The 20,282-nt window shown below is 42.2% G+C and overlaps 2 protein-coding genes across 18 annotated transcripts in view; both read left to right on the top strand.

The window, feature by feature from the left end:
* The window catches only part of LOC125688137 (potassium voltage-gated channel subfamily A member 1), a 100,869-nt gene that overhangs the window by 76,744 nt on the left and 3,843 nt on the right, over positions 1-20,282 (top strand). For 9 of the 10 annotated variants that reach the window (XR_007374604.1, XR_007374607.1, XR_007374608.1 and 6 more), the window contains one exon: positions 47-2,181. The exons of the other annotated variant lie outside the window; for it this stretch is intronic. The gene's annotated coding sequence lies outside the window, so the exon portion shown is untranslated. Of the gene's footprint in view, positions 1-46; positions 2,182-20,282 lie in introns of those variants that run through there. 10 annotated transcript variants of the gene reach the window in all.
* The window catches only part of LOC125688134 (potassium voltage-gated channel subfamily A member 5-like), a 49,934-nt gene continuing 32,158 nt past the window's right edge, over positions 2,507-20,282 (top strand). For 4 of the 8 annotated variants that reach the window (XM_048933765.1, XM_048933763.1, XM_048933761.1 and 1 more), the window contains exons 1-2: positions 2,507-6,113; positions 19,136-19,174. In XM_048933765.1, the coding sequence (XP_048789722.1) occupies positions 2,720-4,618 (1,899 nt within the window). In that variant the 5' untranslated portion in view covers positions 2,507-2,719 and the 3' untranslated portion in view covers positions 4,619-6,113; positions 19,136-19,174. Of the gene's footprint in view, positions 6,114-19,108; positions 19,175-20,282 lie in introns of all 8 variants that reach the window. The other 4 variants (XM_048933760.1, XM_048933759.1, XM_048933766.1 and 1 more) reach the window with 2 other exon arrangements.

Consider the following 20,282-nt stretch of genomic DNA (forward strand, 5'->3'; position numbering starts at 1 on the left):
GAACAGGAAATAAAAGTCTTTTTTTTTTTTTTTTTTTTTTATGGAGTCTCCCTGGGGACTGTCGCAGCCTATCTCACTATCTCTGGCCTGAATTATCACAACAGAGGATCAGGCTGCTGGGGAATTAACCAAGTGGAGGAGGCACAGATTTGCCTTAACTCCTTCAATTTCTTCTGTTCTCACCATCTGCCACAATGGGACTGTTACTCAGACAATTCAAGGAGATCAAAAAGGAACCTTCATGGCATCTCTCCCCACAAAATGTATTGAAGCTGACATGTCTGGTCCAACTACCAAAAGGAGGGGCTGTGGGCTGACCAAGCATCTAGAGGCTGGCAGATGTCTCTCCACATCTCAGCATCATATTTTTATTTATAGATTGGGTAGATGAATGTAACATCTGCAGACTGTCTCTATGTCTTATCTCTCTACACATGAAACCTCCAAGTGGGATAGGTCATTGTTTTGTAAGAAGGCACCAACTTACTCTGTGGGAATGTCCTACTGAATGACAGCTCCCAGCAGATTCTCCTGCTGTGTAATGGCATGTATTAGGTGATCCTTGGATCAGCCAGTTGCATCTGTCCCAGGACCTTAAAGAAAGGCCAGAGAATACTTGAATATACATAAAATGCATTTCTAACTACAGAGGGAAGCAATTACAGAAGTCTCAGGTGTGGTGCATATTATTGAACAGGTCTGTACACATGTAAGTGTAATTCAGGTCCCTGGCAGGATGCTGTACAGAACAACATCTTTTCTCCCCATGCAGAAGTTGTTAAGGTACTTTTGGGAATGCAGATTCATCTTTAGAGAGAAGATAGGGAATCTTCTCTATCTTCTTTTGAATGACTTTTATTCTTCTGAAAAGCTTGTGTGCATCTTTCCTAGATGCTGGCTGGTAAAGCAAGGAATCAAAGAATTACAGATCAGACAGAGAAAAAAAAAGCAATACTTTATTCATAGAATATGACAACAGGCATGATGACTAGATTTTAAAAAATAAATGGCAGGGGGAGCTAGAGAGAATGGTAGGTTTGGGTGTGAATATGCTGGAATGTATAGAACTGATTGCACATGTGCATGTACTCAGGGTAAAAAATGGTTTTTTTTTGCTAACTCATAGGTATAAGAAGAAATACATTCTTTAACAGAAAGGTTAAAACATGAATAACACATCTCAGTTATGTCTGCATGCCATCTTTTCTCTCCAATATCTTTGCTTTCTACTAGATGGCCTGCTCTTCTCATTTCACAATGTTCAGAAAATTAGGAATGCTAAATAAAAATTGGCCCTTAAAATTTGCTTTCTGAAATAGATATTTCTTCCCCTCTCTTTCACCCTTTCCTCCCCTCTTCCCTTGTACCCACATACACAGATAACATCCTAAGATCTCAGAACTGTTAGAGATGCTAAGAAGGTACCCAGAAAACACAGCCATGTTTTCCAACTGTGTCAGTTAGTAATGTGCATTTTCTTCATCAGGATTTCAGTGAGGTACTAGAAAACATGCTGTACAAAGGCAGAACAGGTCAGTGATTCTGTGCTTAGCTCTCAGAGGCAAATTATAGATCATAGACAAATCATAATTTATAATAATCATTCAATATAATTATGGTTTTCAGTTTTGGCATGGCTTATAATATCTTTAAGCATATTTCATACGCAGAGGCAATAGTTTACATTAAGTGAAAACTCATTAATCCCAGCAAATCTAGGTTTGATGAATCTATCATTACTGCTGCAAGGATTCAAATGTCACTGCAGTGATGCCACCTAGAAGGAAAAATATTTTTTTCATTTACTATCTTTTACATCTGATGCTGTGCATATATATATATATATATATGTATAGATTTTAATCCTACGTTGTTTGTATATATATTTAGAATATTGTTCTCTAGACCTTGAAGTTCACTGTTTGAATCCAGAAAGTAAGACCTCAGCATTGATTATATTACTGAAGTGTAACTGAAGTCATCATATAAAGCTTCTTCAATTCTTTTTCTTTAATAAAATGCATGTATTTTGAAGTGTACCAGCCTTAGATGTTGGTTTAAGAATTCATCAAAGGGAAACTATGGCTCCAAATTGCAAATAATAACCCGGCAGCCCGGTGGAACGGTTGCTATCTGCTGGCCTCAGAAGCACCTTTTGGAGCTGCATGTTAAGGGCAGGGAAAGGAAGGGAGCAAAGCAAAACAGATTCCATTCCTTCCTTTGTTCTCATTAAGCGGTGGGGGCCGGGAAATGGGGTGCGCATCAAGAGGAGCTCTAGATTTCATTTGAGAGGTGCTCCGGGAATTCCAGCCGGAGACCTTCGCGACGCAAGGAATACATATCCGCGCGGGGTCACACCACGATTCTCTCCGCTGAGGGCACTTAGTGGCTGGGTTGGGGCACGGGTGCGATCAGTACTACCTGCGGGGCGGGGCGGTGCTGCAGCAGCCCGATACCGGGGGAGGCTGGCGCCGCCACCGCTGGGGAGAAGGGATTCTCGCTGACGTCAACCATCAGAATGATCGCTCGTTCATATCCGGGTCCCCGGCCGGCTTCCCCGGGCCGCGCTCGGACACGCTCGGCCGCAGAGCACTGAGGGGGAGCGGGCAGGGCAGGACAGGGCGGCCGCCCATACGTCCGGAGGTGGCTGGCAGCGGCAAGTCGGCATGCACAGAATGCCCGCCACCTCAGTGGAGCCCGCCTACTGCCGCTGCTGCCCATGGAGATCGCGCTGGTGACTCTGGAGAACGGCGGTGGCGGGGCCATCTCGGCCGGCGAGGATGCCACGGCCGGCAGCGTCGGCGGTAGCACCGGGGCTCGGCGACAGCGCGAGCTACTCCGCCTCGCGGGGTCCACGTCTGTTGCAAGACTGAGCGACGGCAAGGTGGGTACGCCACCGGCCTCATCGCCGCCGCAGGTGGACGAGGAGCGGGAGAAGTCCCCGCCGGTCCTCCGAGGAAGCGGCAGGAGGCTCTGCAGCAGCAGTGAGGGCAGCATCAACGTCCGAGCGGCGTCAGGACCCCAACCGCAGCCACAAGCTCTGCGCCTCCGGCCGGCTGCTGAGATGGATCTCGCGGAGGAGGGGGGTCACCACCGGGGCATGACCATGGCAGCGGCCGGTGAGGAGGAGGAGATGAAAGCAGTGAGCCGGGGCGCCATGCACCATCAGCGGGTTCTAATCAACATCTCTGGGCTGCACTTCGAGACTCAGCTGGGCACCCTCAACCAGTTTCCTGACACACTGTTGGGAGATCCTGATAAGCGTATGCGGTATTTTGACCCGCTCCGCAATGAATACTTCTTTGACCGCAACCGGCCCAGCTTTGATGGCATCCTCTATTTCTACCAGTCTGGGGGCAAGCTTCGGCGGCCTGTCAATGTCTCCATTGATGTCTTTGCTGATGAGATCCGCTTCTACCAGCTGGGCAAGGAGGCCATGGAGCGTTTCTGGGAGGATGAGGGTTTCATCAGAGAGGAGGAGAAGCCCCTTCCCCACAGTGAGTTTCAGCGCCAGGTCTGGCTCATCTTTGAGTACCCTGAAAGTTCCAGCTCAGCCCGGGCCACTGCCATTGTCTCTGTGTTGGTGATCCTTATCTCCATCATCACCTTCTGCCTGGAAACTCTGCCTGAATTCAGGGATGAACGAGAGGTACCCATGTCTGTACCCTCACAAAATGGGGGTTTGAACTCCACAGCTAGAGATACTCCACCCATGCAGTCACCAAGTAGCCTCTCTGACCCCTTCTTCATCATCGAGACCACTTGTGTCATCTGGTTCACCTTTGAGCTCCTTGTGCGTTTCTTCACCTGCCCCAGCAAGCCTGAGTTCTCCCGCAACATCATGAACATCATTGACATCGTGGCCATTATCCCCTACTTCATCACCCTGGGCACAGAATTGGCCAATGAGCAACAGCAGCCTGGGGGTAGCAGCAGCAATGGGAGTGGGGGCCAGCAACAAGCCATGTCCTTGGCCATCCTCAGAGTCATCCGCTTGGTCAGAGTCTTCAGGATCTTCAAGCTTTCCAGGCACTCCAAGGGGTTGCAGATTTTGGGACAGACTTTGAAAGCCAGCATGAGAGAACTGGGCCTCCTCATCTTCTTTCTCTTCATTGGAGTGATCCTTTTCTCCAGTGCTGTCTACTTTGCTGAGGCTGATGATCCTGAGTCTCATTTCTCCAGCATCCCTGATGCTTTCTGGTGGGCTGTGGTGACCATGACCACTGTGGGCTACGGGGACATGCGACCTGTTACTGTGGGGGGCAAGATCGTGGGCTCCTTATGTGCCATCGCTGGTGTGCTCACCATTGCCCTGCCCGTCCCTGTTATTGTGTCCAACTTCAACTACTTCTACCACCGAGAGACTGACCATGAGGATCAATCTATGCTCAAAGAAGAACACAGCAGTGCTCAGGGCAGCATAACTGGGGTAGATGGAAAGAGAAGAACCAGTAAAAACTCTCTGAACAAATCTGTTGTGCACTTGGAAAATAATGAAGGGTTCAAAAGCAGCACCAGCCCTTTAGAGAAAAACAGTATCAAAGCTAAAAGTAATGTAGATCTCAGAAAATCACTCTATGCCCTCTGTCTGGACAGCAGCAGGGAAACAGACCTGTAAGGAAAGGAGAGAATTGTAGTTAAAAGATGCAGCAGAATTTGTTGGTGTCAGAAACTTGCTACTATATCTATTTTCCTACCAGTTGTTGTTTTGTTGCTTGGTTTTTCGCTTTTTGCTTTAAATCAGGCTGTATTTTATAATTTGATCATTGTCCTGAGCAGTCCTCCAGAAATAAATGTTTTTATATTCTTTTTCCATGACACAAATGGTCACCTGTTTTTAAAATAGATTATGTAAACTATTCTCCATTATGCAGGAGCTGGTAAATTATGAAAATGCAAAATCTGATTTGTAGAAACTTCTATTAGCAAATCATAGTTGGCTTGAAATAGTCATTTGTAATCAATACATTTTCTGCAAATTGTTAAAGAGCTGGGGGACGTGTGCAGAGAATGAATGAATTTTGGAGTGGGAGGGAACAATGAGAGGGTTTTGTACCGTAGTTTCAAACTGAAAATATTCCAATTTATTTTGTATCTATATAACATTATTTTTGTGTGAAAGGGGATTTCTTATTCCTGAGACATATCACTCCATTAAAGCACTAGGAACATTGGCAGATCAGCACTTGTAGAGTTTTTCACTTGTGATCACTACAGATCTGCTTGTCTAGTATGAAAAGTGCTTTAAGCACAGAAATTTTTTATTACTGATGAGATATTAGTTCCTTGTGAGCCTTAAATTATTAAACATCGTAGATACACTTCTTCATAAATAATTTTATTAATCACCTTACAGTTTTAGAATTTCTAAATATTCTGTCTCGTGCTTTCTGTCCTCCCCAAAAGAAGCACATATATTACAGTTTTATAGTTTTGTTTTTGAGACTAAAATAAAAAATAAAATAATAATAATTAAAAAAAAAACGAAAAACTGCCTGCTCTTACTAGGTTTGATCCAAGTGCACAACAGATCAAAACCATTAAGTAGTGAATAGGTATGACAGTAGTAACACATGGAAGTAGAATATATACTATGTTTATTTCACACTCTGGGTTATTTTGGCGCATACATCAGTCACCTTCACGTATCTGTAGAATTTATGTACCTAGCTCATTGTTTTTAATTACCACAGACTGGAAATGGATGGGATCAACAGAGTCTGACATGGCATGCCTTGCTACTTAAATAACCACTGTGTGGATTATACCTTGGACTTGGGCGGAATGCATCACCTTTCACCAAAACACATCCTTCTTTTATTTCCAAACCAAATCTTTCCAGTGCAGTGGATTTTACAGTTAAGATATTTTTGAAAGACTAATGATAAATTACCTTCATCCTGTTAATGCAGCACTTTACAACTTACTAATGAAGACTGACAAAAAGTTGCTTCCTTGAATCAAGGAGTTGTGTGACTACATTTCTTGGAATGGACATCTCTCTTTTCCCTTCAGTCTCTTGTTGTATTGTTGAAGGATGTTTCATGCCTTTGTCAAGTTGAATGGCACAGCAAGACTAGCAGAAAGAAAAGTCCTTCTTATCAGTGCTCCAGGTTTGTTTTGAACTAATTTTCTAATGCATTTAAATAACCATTAAGTCAGGATTATGGTTTATGCAAGTACCTCAGTTATATATGCTGTGATAAAATTTAAGTCAGCCTCACAGAATAGTGCTTTGACATTTTTAGCCTAGACTGAAATTGTGCTTGTCTCTTACCATGCAGTTTAATGGTAATGGCCAAATTAATGACATTTTTTCCTTCCTATTCAGTAAAACAGGCGTGATGAATGCCAAGCAAGTAGAATTGTTTGTGTTTAGTATGAAGAACCATTACACAGATTTTATCTCCAAACTAAAACATGGAGAGAGGGAAGAGAAAAGTGGGGAAGACATTGAGTCCGAAAATAGAGAACTGAATCTTTCACATTGACTTCAGATGTTGGGAGCTGCTTTGCTTGTTTATTTAGATGGGGAATGGTGTTATAATATGCTGAGAAACTATCTGCAACTAGATGGACAAAGTATGTAGTCCAGTTGTATTACATATTCAGGCAGATCTGTTTGCTTTAGTGGGAGCATTTTGCATCAAGGTGACACTTGTGTGGAAATAATGAAGGTGAAAGCACATCTGGCCTGTGTTGAATGGGTCTTAAAAGCCTGTTGCTGATAGAAAGAGAAGGGCCTGGCCTGCCTCCTTCCTTTCCAGTTTTCTTCCTTCCCTTTGTGCCCACTTGTTACATGCCCTGAACTGGTTTTATCCATTTGCAGGTAGATATGCAAATGATGTCTTCTCTTCGAGGAGCCCTTGAGCTCACTATTCTGGCAGAAAATCCAGTGCAGCAACAACAAAAAAGATATATATATATTTTTTTTTTGTCAAATTAGTGAGTTGGAAAGAAAGTGAATGTCAAAATCAGTACAAGAACAGGAGAGGGAAGTTCAGGGGTTTGGAGAAGTAAGCAAGGAGAGAGGAGTGGAATCCTCGTCCTTTAATGACATTAAGCTCTTAGATTGTCGTGACTGTTTTTTGAACCTCGTTTAGTGTTTGTGGAGATTACCCAGAACTTCATCTTGAAACGTTCTGTGGGCTTTAACTTTCCCTTGGAGGTAGTCTAATCTGGATTCCTGCTATAACTGAGAGTAGAATTTGTCCTAATCAAGATCAAACTCTTTGAGATCTTGCTTTCTTCATGGGGTTAGACACTGTCTTGTCAAATCATTCCTCAACCTTCAGTTTGAACATACTGCATTTTTTCCATAAAAAAACAGCAAACAACAACAACAAAAAAAAACAACACAGCAGAACTTTCAAAAAAAAAAAAAAAAAAAAAAAGGAAAACTAATTGCTCACAAAATATGAGTTGGCTTTCTAAACAGTTGTCAAGTGCAGTCTGGACTTGGTTTTGACACTGTCTTTACAAGGAAGTATGATTTCTGTTGGCTTATAAGACAGTAAAGGATTTCCTTGCTAATAAGAGAGGCTGGTGCCAGACAGAGTAATGCAGCTACAAACATAGTTCTGTTACAATTCAGCTAAACATTTACCATGAACTCTTAATGACTTAAAGCATTATTCAGCAGGTGTACTGATCTTTGAAATTATTATGCAAAGATGAGCTGTACCCTGCTGAAATATTAGGGCAATCAGTTCCCACTGGACTTAAGAGCAGTTATTTAGGTACCTGGTGCAGCTCGGGAGCCTGAAAATAAGTGGTGGTGCAGGATTCTGGAATATGAACATCAGATTCTCACTACAGAATGCCTGTTCCTGCAGCCACTACTTATCAGAGCAGTTCTTATGAAACGATCAAGTTGCAAACTGAGTACCAGTACTGCCTTAATGAAGAACCTTCTCTTTGGCCCGGATGAGAGTGTGATTACGCTGTCTACTATTAAAAGCCTTCTCTTGCTCTAATACTTCTGCTATCAAGAGTCTTCACTGAATTCAGTAGACACCATGTGTTTGTCTATGTCCAGGATATAAAGGACAGAAGTCTTGTAACATGTTTATGCAAACTGCTGCTGCAAAAGTGAGAGAAAAAGATAACTAAAACTGAGAAAGTTCATGTAAATGTGAAAGAGGAAGAGAATCTAGGTTGTGCATGCCGTTCTACAAATATTCCAAGAAGGAAATGTCTCCTTACCGTTATGGATTTCATGTTAGCTAATCTCGAATGAAAAGTAGCCTAAATAAAACCACTTTGGAATATAATAAACCACAATATATCTAAGCTTAATGAATAACAAATCATTGTAAACCTTTAAAAAAGGGGAAAAATGCTTTTTCATGAACTACACTGTGGAAGATTCATCAGCCCTATATGCCTGTGTGCCATAGCTATTAGTGGCTTGTAATCTTCAGCAAGATGATATACACTGAAATCCCCATCCGTTCTGAGGCACTGAACTGAATATTATTTTGAATCACCAATGACATGAGTTTTGATTACTCAGCATGGCCCCAAGGGAAGTCTATATTCCCATTTTATTTTTCTATCATTAAAAAAATGGTAAACAGGAAATGTTATATAACACCATTAATCTCCCAGTGCTGTATAAACAGTATAGAATGATCTTATACATACAGTTTGTGTAAGAGAAAAGGCTGTGGAAGTGAAGACCAAGAACTTTTTGAAGTTTGGATTATTAATTGAATGTGAATCTGAATACAACACCCCAGTCTTGCTGGTGAAAAATCAAACAGTGAGAGCTATCACTTATTGCGAGATTTGAGGGCCTCTTTTTCTGAATCCCCAAACCGCTTTGTTAATTTTGCTTAACTGATTTCCCAATGCAATTATATATCTCTGTAAGCAGTTTTCACCAAATGAATTCAGATACTCTCCTTTAAACTGAACTTGGTAAGGTCTACCATGCAGTATTTAAAATTGCTCAAACTCTCTTTAAATCTTGGTTTTACCCTAATTCTCATCAAAGCTATATGGATTGTTTGATACTGATATAAGTTTATCAAACTGGCAAATTTTAGCTATTTAAAATTTTATAAAATGATTCATCTTTGAATCTTGTCTGCTTGCATGTGGTCAATAGGGTGTGTACAATTCCCAATCAATTCCCAGCATTGTACTGACTTGTTATACCACCTGCTCACAAAAGTCAGTATCCCTGTCTGATGTCCCAGTTGTTGAGCAAGAGCACCCACGGCTAAACCTTCTCGTGAGAGAACAACCAGAATGGTTTTGTAACGTCTGGAAGGTCCAGGGCTAGAACTCTGATTAGTTCCTTCTTCAGTTCTTCAAATGTCTTTTTCACCTCTCCTGTCCATGTCAACCTAGACTGGTTAATTTTCAGTAATTCCTATAAAGGTTTTACCAAAGGCCCATAATTACAGATCCATAGTCTCCACCAACCTGTCATGCCAAGGAAGGTTCTGAGTTCTTTTACCTTCTTTTTCCACGTCTGAGGAAGCCAGTTCTGTCCTCATTTATCAGGAGGGAGGAGACAGACCAAGGAGAGTGTTCCCCCTATGATAAATGAGGATGGAGAGCTGGCGTCCTCAGACATGGAAAAAGCTGAGGTACTCAATAAGTGCTTTCCCTCAGTCTTCACTGGTGGTCAGTCTCCCCATATCTATCAAGACCTTGAACCTCTAGGTGTGGGTGAGAGAAATAGATTCCTTCCCACTGTAACAGTGGAACTAGTTGAAGACCTCCTCATGGAACTGAATGTATGTAAGTACACGGGGCCAGATGATGTGCATCCCAGAGTTCTGAGAGAAATGGCTGATATGGTTGCCAGCCACTTTCCACCATATTTAAAAAATCATGGCTGTTGGATGAAATACCTGGTGACTGGAAAAAGGGAAACATTACTCCTATTTTTAAGACAGGGAGAAAAGAAGACCCGGAGAACTACAGGCCAGTGAGCCTCACCTCTGTGTCTGGGAAGATCATGGAGCAGATCCTCCTGGTTACCATGTTAAGCACATACGAGACAAAGAGGTGATCTTGGTGAGCATGGCTTCACCAAGGGCAGATCGTGCCTGACCAATCTGGTGGCTTTTTATGATGGAGTGACAGCATCAATAGATGGAGGAAGAATGACGGATGTAATCTTCATGGACATCTGCAAAGCCTTTGATATGGTCCCTCACCACGTCCTTGTCTCTAAAATGGAGAGGTATGGGTTTGAAAGAGGGACTGTTCAATGGATAAGGAATTGGCTGGCTGGACACAGCCAAAGGGCTGTGATCAACAGTTCTGTATCAGGGAGGAGGCTGGTCACAAGCAGTGTCCCTCAGGGTCCATCTTGGGACTGGTGCTATTCAACATCTTCATCAACGACACAAATGATGGCATTGAGTGCACCCTCAGCAAGTTTGCAGATGACACCAAGCTGAGTGGTGCATCCAATACATTGGAAAGAATGGAAGCCATCCAGAGGGTCCTGCACAGGCTGAAGAAGTGGACCCATGAAAACCTAATGAGGTTCAACAAGGCCAAGTGCAGGGTGCCTGCACTTGGGTTAGGGCTATCCCAGGTATTTATAGAAACTGTGGGAAGATCTCCTTGAGAGCAGCCCTGCAGAGAAGGACTTGAGGGTCCTGGTGGATGAGAAGCTGGACATGAACCAGCAGTGTGCACTTGAAGCCCAGAAGGCCAGCTGTGTTTTGGGCTGCATTAAAAAAGGGGTGGTCAGCAGGGAGAGGGAGGTGATTGTCCCCCTCTGCCTAGCCTTTTTGAGGCACCATCTGCAGTACTGCGTCCAGGCCTGGGCCCCCCAGTAAAAGAAGGATATGGAGCTCTTGGAGCGGGTCCAGAGGAGGACCACTAAGATGACCAGAGGGCTGAAGCACCTCTCCTATGAGGAAAGGTTGAGGGAACTGGGCTCATTTAGCTTGGAGAAGAGAAGGCTCCGGGGAGACCTCACTGTGGCCTTCCAATACTTGAAGGGAGGAGCAGGAGGAGAAATGGCTGTTTACGAGAGTGGATAGTGACAGGAGAAGGAAGAATGGTCTTAAACTGAGACAGGGGAAGTTTAGGTTAGATATTAGGGGGAAGTTTTTCACACAGGGGGTGGTGACGCATTGGAATAGATTGACCAGGTAGGTGTGGATGCCCCATCTCTGGAGGCATTCAAGGCCAAGCTGGATGTGGCTCTGGGCAGCCTGATCTAGTGGTTGGAGACACTACAGATGACAGGGGGGTTGAAACTGGGTGATCATTGTGGTCCTTTTCCACCCAAGCCATTTTATGATTCTATGATTCTAAGATTTAAGCAAATATCCTGAAGATTTTAAGGAGTATGTAGGCTTAGTGTGGAAGTCATATTTTATTTGTCTATAGCAAATACCAGCAGAACCTGCGATCTAGAATGCTAGGGTCTAATATCTAGAAAATTTGATAAAACTTTGCAGGGCATCAGTCTTCAAGGTCAGTTTCAGAAGTAAATATTTAGATACTACTCTATTTAGAGACAAAATGCATACTTAAAAAAGTGTTTGATATGACAGAAATCAGAAGTATAATTCAAGAGCCACTTACCTAGAGGTAAGCAAAAAAATCATCACTGGAGCCAGTAAGAGGAGGGGCCCTTTCTAATAATTACGCCTGAAAAGAGAAGTTGTGAAGTCATTACTTCAGTGTTAATACTCAGAGTAATATTTATTTAAGATATTTCAGAATTACATCCTCCACTCTGTTCACTTTGTAACTGTGAATTGGGAGCTCTGTTCAGATTGACTTGAGGTTAGCAATTATATCTTTCTTTTTTTTTTTTATCACTGAGTTTTGACATACCACTCTTATAGTGGTAGCATGCTGAGGGCAGGTGCTGCCCAAACTCAGATTGGAAGTAGCATTGGGGCGTATCTTGTTTACCTATACTTCTTTCTCAGGCAAAGGAGAGAAGGTGTGTGAAGAGTAAAGATTTGGAAGAGGAAATAAGGGGAGACTGATGACTGGAACAAAATACTTAAATGGAAATTCTTCCTCCCTTGGGAAGCTGTCCCACAGCTAGATGTTCTGTTGATTCCAGGGCTGCCAAGAAAGTATGGCTTCTAGGATTCTACCTGTTTTTGCTTTGTTTTTGTCTGCAGTTGAGTAATGGACCTAAATATGCAGGAATCATGCACAAATAAAATCTTATAATCTGCCCTTTATCCTTGAAACCCATACTACTCCCTTGTCAGATTTTCTAACTGAATTACATAAAGTGACACTGTAAAATTTCCTCCTGTTATTTGCAGAGAATTCAAACAAGAAGCCAATAGAATTTATTTTCCTTTTTTGAGTTTGCATTTTGGATTTTTTTTTCTGTGCTAATGTACATCGGATGTCAGGCTTCCCAGATGAGAATAGTTAGACTGGTGTAGACATTTTTAGAAGTATGTGCAGATGGAAAAAATATCCTGGGAGTGCTGCCAATAGCTGATTCTATAAAGTTTTAGAGTCTCTGTTGAGTAGGAAATATGGTCCAGATACCTTTACAGAAAAAAAGTCTTTCTCATGAAGTATCTCTAGTCAGGTGAGTGCAATTCTTTCTCAGTTTAGGAAAAGGATAGGAGCAAATTCCACCTTATCCCTTATCCCGAAGTTACGGATCCGGCTTGCCAACTTCCCTTACCTACATTGGTCCAACATGCCAGAGGCTGTTCACCTTGGAGACCTGCTGCGGATATGGGTACGGCCCGGCGCGAGATTTACACCCTCTCCCCCGGATTTCTGTTCTGTTCTGAATATCTGTTAGAAGATATTCAGTTCCCCTTTCAGATAAGATGATAAACAGCCAGTTTAGCATCTTTCTAAAGGGGAGGGCAACTACAGCAAGATATCCTGGCAAAAAGGAGATCTCCCAAGGTCCAAATTATAAGGATAACAAGATTTTGTAAGGAGCCACAAGATGGTGCTTTTCACTTGAGGTAAAACAATGAGCGGCAGGGTCTTTCAGCTCCAGTTGAGCTCATTGACTAACCCCATGTACATACTGGCTGCTTCTTGTCTCTGTGAGAAGCAAAATCTGCTGAGTTGTCCCGTGGGTCTGCTCAATAGGAGAGCAGCTCCCCTGATGGTCCAGGGTACACTGCATGCAGCTTGCTCTCCCATAAGTCTTGATGAATGGCAATGTGCTTCTTTGCAGAGTGAGCTCCTGTGCCAATGCTCCCCATCACCATTAACTTTGCAGAATCAGCAGTCTCCAGAGCCCAGAATGCTTGGTTCCATCATCATCTCTCTTCTCCTTACCACATGTTCACCAGACTGAGGGGATGTGGCTGTGCTGTGGAGAGTGTATTCTGTCCTTGGCAGGACTCTCCATACTGGGACACTGTGATTTATTTGTGGTCTTAGAAGAAAGTCTTAGCACAGCTGTTTTGGTATATCATTCAGTGGTAGGACTGCTCTGCAACTGCTGCATGGAGTACCATGGAAATAGATGATATCAGCTCATATTATATTACAGAAGACAGCACGTTGTCCTGAATTGGATTCAATCTGTAGATGAGTTTGGTTGTTTCCCTTGGAAAACAAGTTTTTAGTCACTCTGTTTTGTAATTCAGTACTTTTGAACTTGAAATTTGGTCAAAAGCAAATTTGGCCAAAGGATATGCTGAAGAAAATATTGTTTTTACAACTTCTGTAAATGTAGATGACTACACAAAGAAAATAAATCCAAATGAATACTGTTCCTCTTAGGGACAAGCATTAGCTTTCCTAAAATCTCTCATTAAAGAAAAGGCATAGTGAATGAAACACACCAAAAGCAAGGATATATTAATAGACTTCTCTGAATGGTAGCAAATACTGATTAGATAATGTTTATAGATCAACAGTGAGAAACAGAATTGCACTTAATAATAAGGCAAATAATACTTTGCATATTTAACAGATACTTTCATCCCTTTAGCAGTACTTAGAAAAAACTTCTCAGACTTCTAACTTCTAAAATTTGTTATTACTGAGACTTAGAGAGACTGCTCAAATTTTCAGTAACTTTGGGGTCAAGTTTGTCATGGTTTATCTTGCTGAATCATAGTATTTTACCAGTTGAGGAAAAAAACCTTGAAATTAAAACCTGTATCCTTTTCTTCTGCATTGCAGTGGAATGCTTGGAGAGGTAGAAGGAAGAGAGGCAAGAGTTTACAAGAAGGCTAGCTGTTTTGTATTGGACTATAAATAGACAGAGTTCAAGCTCATTGGCTTGGACATTCTTTAGCATCCCAGCACAGCAGCAGTTCTAACTGCAATTTCTTTACTTCCTTGAGCTGAATTTTCCATTCTTTTGTAACCATGAAACACTATGATGACAGTTTGTTCATACTCCCTACTGACCAAACAATTATCCATCATACTATCTCAGAATCATAGAATTGTTGGATCATTGAGTCCAACACCCCTGCAAAACAGTTCCCTTACGGCAGGATGCACAAGTAGACATCCAGCTAGATCTTGAATATCTCCACAGAAGGGGAATCCACAATCTACCTGTTCCAGTGCTCTGTCACACTTACAGTGTGTACAGTTTCTTTACATATTAGTACATAACTTCCTATGTTCCAGTTTATGGCCATTTCTCCTAGTCCCGTCCCCACAGATCACTGAAAAGAGGTTAACCCTGTCTCTTACTCTCCGATACTTAGGATTATTAATAAACATTAATAAGATCACCTCTGAGTATTCTTTTCTCAAGGTTGAACAGACCCAAGTCACTCAGCTTCATAGGGGAAATGCTCCAGGTCCCTTATCATCTTTGTGGCCCTCTCTCCAGGATATCCCTGTCTTTTTTTGTACCGGGGAGCCCAGAACGGGATACAGTACTCCAGCTGAGGCCAGACGAGGGCAGAGTAGAGGGGGAGAATCACCTCCCTTGACCTGCTGGCCACTCTCCTTTTAATGCATCCCAGTAAGCCATTGAACATCTTGGCCACCACAGCACACTGCTGGCTCATAGCCAGCCTGTCGTCCAGGACATCAAGGTCCTTCTCTGAAAAGCTGAAAAGCTCCTCTCCAGCAGGTCACTTGCATTTGTTAAACCTCATCTGGTTTCTTACTGCCCAGCTCTCCAGCCTGTCCAGGTCTTGCTGAATGGCAGCACAGCCTTCAGGTATGTCAGTCACTCCTCCCAGTTTTGTGTCATGGGTGTACTTGCTGAGGGTGAACACTATCCCCTCATCAAGGTTGTCAATGAAGATGTTGAACAAGACCAGACCCAGCAATGACTTCTGGGGAATACTGCTAGTCACAGATCTCCAGCTAGACACTGCACCAGCAATCACCACCCTCTGAGCTCAGCCAGTCAGTTCTCAACCTACCTCACCGTCCACTCATTATCACATGCCTTCTCAGCTTTGTTATCGGGATGTCATGGAAGACAGTATCAAAAGCCTTGCTGAAGTCAAGGTTGGTGACATCCACTGCTCTCCTCCTATCTACCCAGATGGTGGTGCCATCTCTGAAGGCTACCAGATTGGTCGAGCATGATTTCCCCTTGCTCAGTTGATGCTGACTATCTTCGGTGACCTTCTTCTCTTCCAAGTGCTTGGAGATGGCATCCAGAACAAGCTGTTCCACTGTCTTTTGAGGAACAAAGGTGAGAATGACTGGCCTATACTGTCCCAGATCCTCCTTTTTGACATTTCTGAAGGCCAGAGTGACATCGGCTATGCTCCAGTCTTCAGGTACCTTTCCTGTTCTCCAAGACCTCTCAAATATGGAATAGAGCGGTTTGGCTGAAATAGAGCGCTTTGGCAATCACCTCTGCCAGCTTCCTCAGCACAAGTGGATGTATACTGTCCATTGATTTTTGTACACTCATCCCTCTCTGCTTCCAGACCTCCTCCTCAACCAGAAGGAAGCTATCCACTTCCTAAACTCTCTCTCTTCCCTCCAGGGTCCAGGAGTCCTGAGGGTCTTTAAAGAGTCTTTAAAGCAAAGAAGGTACTCAGCATCTCCGCATTTTCAGCATTCCCCTGTTACCAGGACACCCCCCTGTTTAGCAGGGGACCCACATTATCCTTTTACTTTTGACATACTTAAAAAACAAACAAACAGCAAAAACTCTTATTATCCTTTATCTCCTTGGCCAACTTAACTCCAAGTGGGCTTTATCCTACTTAGTCATATACCTGCAGGCCCTTACAACACTCCTATACTCCTCTCTAGCGAAAAAGCTATTTTTACACATTTCATAGACCTTTTTATTCTTTTTGATCTTATCTATGAGCTCCTTACTCATTCATATATGTCTCCTGCCTCTCTTCCCCAATTTCCTACTCTTAGGGATGTACCGATCAGCTTGGAAGAAACACTGTTTAAACGTTGCTCAGCTCTCATGGACCCCCTTACCTTCTAACATGCTAGCCCATTAAATACTTCCAAGTAGGCCCCAGAAAAGGTTGGAGTTAGCTCTCTGGAAGTCCAGGGTAACAACCCTACTTTTTGCCTTACTTCTTTCACTCATGTTCTTGAGCTTCACCATCTCACGATTGCTGCATCCCAAGCTGCCCCTAAACTTCACATTCCTAACAAGTCCCTCCCTATTGGATGGAACAAGGTCCGGAAACACTCCCTGCCTCATTGGCTCCTCTACCACACGTGTCAGAAAATTATCTTCTGCGTACTGCAGGAACAGACTGGACCACATGTGTCTGGCTGTGTTGCTAACCCAACAGATATCTGGATGATTAAAATCCCCCATGAGAACCAGTGCATGGGATTGCGAGGCTACTTCCAGCTGCTTCTAGAAGGCCTCAGTGACTTCATCCTCCTGATCAGGTGACCTGTAGTACATCTCCACAATGATGTCAGCCATACCAGCCCACACCTTCATTCTCACCCACATGCTCTCCAAACATTCTTCACCAGGGAGAGCCCTGGTAGAGCAAAATAAATGTGGGCCAGTGGTAGCTTTTGCTACAATATTTTTTGGCCTGTTTTGAGAATTGAGAGAAGAAAAGCAAAGCATGTATGCCATGTTTAATATCGGAACTGAAAAGCACAACTGAGTCCCAAACTACTTGCCTAATATCTAACATCATCAGGGTGGAGAATGGAAGGCACACTTCCTTTCTGGGAGACTAACTTCTCCATTTTAAGGACCACGTTGTCCTTTTTGCCGTCCTGGTTTACAGTTATATACTCCAATGACACTGTTAGGTACAACTGGCCAGAACTACTGTTAATTCAGTGCTCTCTAATAGAACAGCAGTTATATGTACTCTGCTGTGTTACCTGCAAACGTGTTTAAATCTAGACTTCACTCTTTCGGTCTAACCCATACCATCTGTTTACTTTCTTATACTGTGTTCATTACTGATTCTGTGCCTGAGACTCCTCCAGTGACGCTGCCAGAAGTATGGTCCACAACTTTCACATATTGGTACTCTCATCCTCTCCTTGTGAGAAATAAAAGAGCAGGGATTTAAATATATGTAGATAGATAGATACACATGTATTATCAATATAGGATTTCTAAGAAGGAACAACGTAAAACACATCTTGAAATGTGTTCCTTACCCTCCAGTCTTTGGCTCAGTGCAGAAGGAAGTGTTATTTTCTGTTCCCTTGTAGTAGAAGGTTTTGCTGTATCTGTGGGAAAGACTAACATGCTGTTAACTATCAATTTGGAGCTCTTACTTGATTATTTGAATGTACTGGATCAAATTTACGGATGAGTTTAAGGGCAGGGCCCTTAAATTTTGGTGATTAATACATGGAAGGATTTTTGTGGGAATTAATTAATTGTTAAGAAAGATACCAGCATTTTATCACGGGTGTAGTGACGGATTCCTTGTGACATCTGTTAAAAAAACTCAGACAAAAATCCCCATATCAGACAATTTCTAACTTTTTACCATGAAAAAAATGAAGCACCTGTAACAATGCGAAGGCAGACTGGAAGAGCTCCACATTTTAAATCTGATTTTTAAAATAGTCTGTTAATGCTGTGGAGTCTGACTCATGATTGCTGAATCCCCTGACTGTACTGTTTTGTGAAAAAGCAGCCTTATTTTGAGTGATAAGTAATGCTTCAGAAGGGCTGCATAAGAGGGACAGAGGCACACAGAACCTGTCCTTGTAGCCAGCAAGGAGTTCCAAATTCTATAAAAATCTTCAGCAAAAGCTTTGTGAATGATTTTGTTCCTCTTTCACCACTGTGAAATATAACAGTCTGGTGCAATACAAATAGAATGTAATCTGCTGTTTTCTCTTGACCATTTGGAAATGGTCTGCCAGCAAAGCCAAAGAATGGCAGTTTGCAAAATCATTTTGCATGAAGGGATTTCAAAAAGCTTCCACAAAAACTACATACAAGTTATTAACTCACATTTGGGGACCATCTGCCTAGTAGCTTTTCAAAATAATTCTTTAAGCAGACAGGCTAAATAGAAGGAATGTCTTGCAAAAACATACCTTACAGAAAAAATAAATAAATAAATAAAAAGGCAAATCCCCAAATAGTGGGACTTCAGTTTTTGCTATTTCTGTAGCAGATAAATCATAGGAAGGGAGAGAGATGTAACTGAGGCATTGGCACAGTCTATGTATGTTCTGAGAATCGTCTTGCAGTTTCCATGGCAGTATTTCAGCCTGTTTTAGTGACAGCTACATTTGTCTGGGCAAAATGCAGTGCCTGTAAAAGAGACATTCCTATGGATCTTCAGACCAAGATGTTTCAGCCAATTTCCTTCTGTAGAGAAGGACCACGTATTGGAGATAGGGTTTTATAAAGTTGAAAGGCTTTGTTGACGCAGGAGCAGTTGGAAAACTTGAACTGAATGAAATAAAAGATAGATCTGGTGTGTGATTACTTGGAATGGTACACATTGGTGAATAATGACATTTGAAATAAACATAATGCTGACTCAGTGAAACTTAGTTCATTTCAGAACACCGAACCAAATTTAAAGTTTATTATTTTAGAGGTGCAGGGACTAACCGGACTTTCCATTGGGAGACAATCCTCATTTTTAAGAATCATCTGGTAAGTCTGGAAAGACACTGAGAAGTAGCCATGTCACCTCTGTTATTCACTGTAAACAAAGAGCATGGCTCCACAAGGTGCTGAGCTAATATATGCACTTTTTTCCAGGCCCTAAATTCCTTTTGCTATCTATAGGTGTGGAAGGCAGTTGGCATGACTCAGGACGAGGCACAGGTAAGATTGAAAATGACCCACACTGCTCAATATGCATGTATGTCATGTCTCTTGTCAGATTTAATAGCCACTGAATGAAGACTAACTTAATCCTGGGATGTTTGAACAATACTTTACCTTTCCTAGCAGGAAAATACACTGATCATCTGAAATTTGGGCCAGAGAAATGCCTGCTGCACTCTTGCTTGACTTCAGTTGTGTTGGGCTATGAAGGCCTAATCCTCTACTATGGAATTAAATTGAAATGTATGCACTGGCTTTAACAAATGTAGAATCAAGCAGCATTGATGCTACTTTCAGTAGCAGATGGTAGGAAGAATTGATGCAGATGGGACTTGTGGCTTTCCTTAAGAAAGTTATCTGAGAAGTTTAAGTGACAAAGTGATGTTTAAAGACATTGTATAACACCACACTAATATTCAGTATTTGAAAATATAGCTGGAATAACAATCTATTCCAAGTTTTTACAGTCTGAAATTTGTATGTATGGATAATCTGGATATTTTTCTCAATGCCCTGTCTCTTTGGAATCCAGCTAAGTTTTTGCCACGGAAATTTCACATCACTAATTTCCATAGTTCAATTACAGTCTGTATAAAGAACTATTTCCTGTTTTTAAACTTTCTGCCACATATTTTACTGAATGTTCCTGGCATATTTTATATCGGGGAACCCAGTCTTTCCTAGAATGTTCACTTTGACTGTGTATCGAGGCCCTGTATCGTTGGCATGTTTTCTGTAAGCATTCTCATAGGTTTTGAACTCCAGCACCTAAAGCTGTTCACAGATCCGTAATGGGGCTAATCTACTAATTAATGTAAAGACAACTTTACCTTTTTTGCTTCATTTTCCTTTCCAGATGTAGCCTGACATCTTTGTACCTTTGCTTGTCGCTTTCACAGTGATCACAAGCTTTCATTTAGCAGGTACTGAAGGCTACATTTCTGGTTTTGTCAGGAACTGAAGCAGAGCACTGAGCCAAAGTGGTTGCTGTCAAGTTACACAACTTTCTGGTTAGCTTCTCTTTGAACTAACTGTATGTATAGACATATCTCATGGTGTTCAGGTCTTTTTTTTTTCCAGAACAGGCACAGACACATCTCTCAAT

Source organism: Lagopus muta, chromosome 1, assembly GCF_023343835.1.
Source record: "Lagopus muta isolate bLagMut1 chromosome 1, bLagMut1 primary, whole genome shotgun sequence".
NCBI lineage: Eukaryota > Metazoa > Chordata > Aves > Galliformes > Phasianidae > Lagopus > Lagopus muta.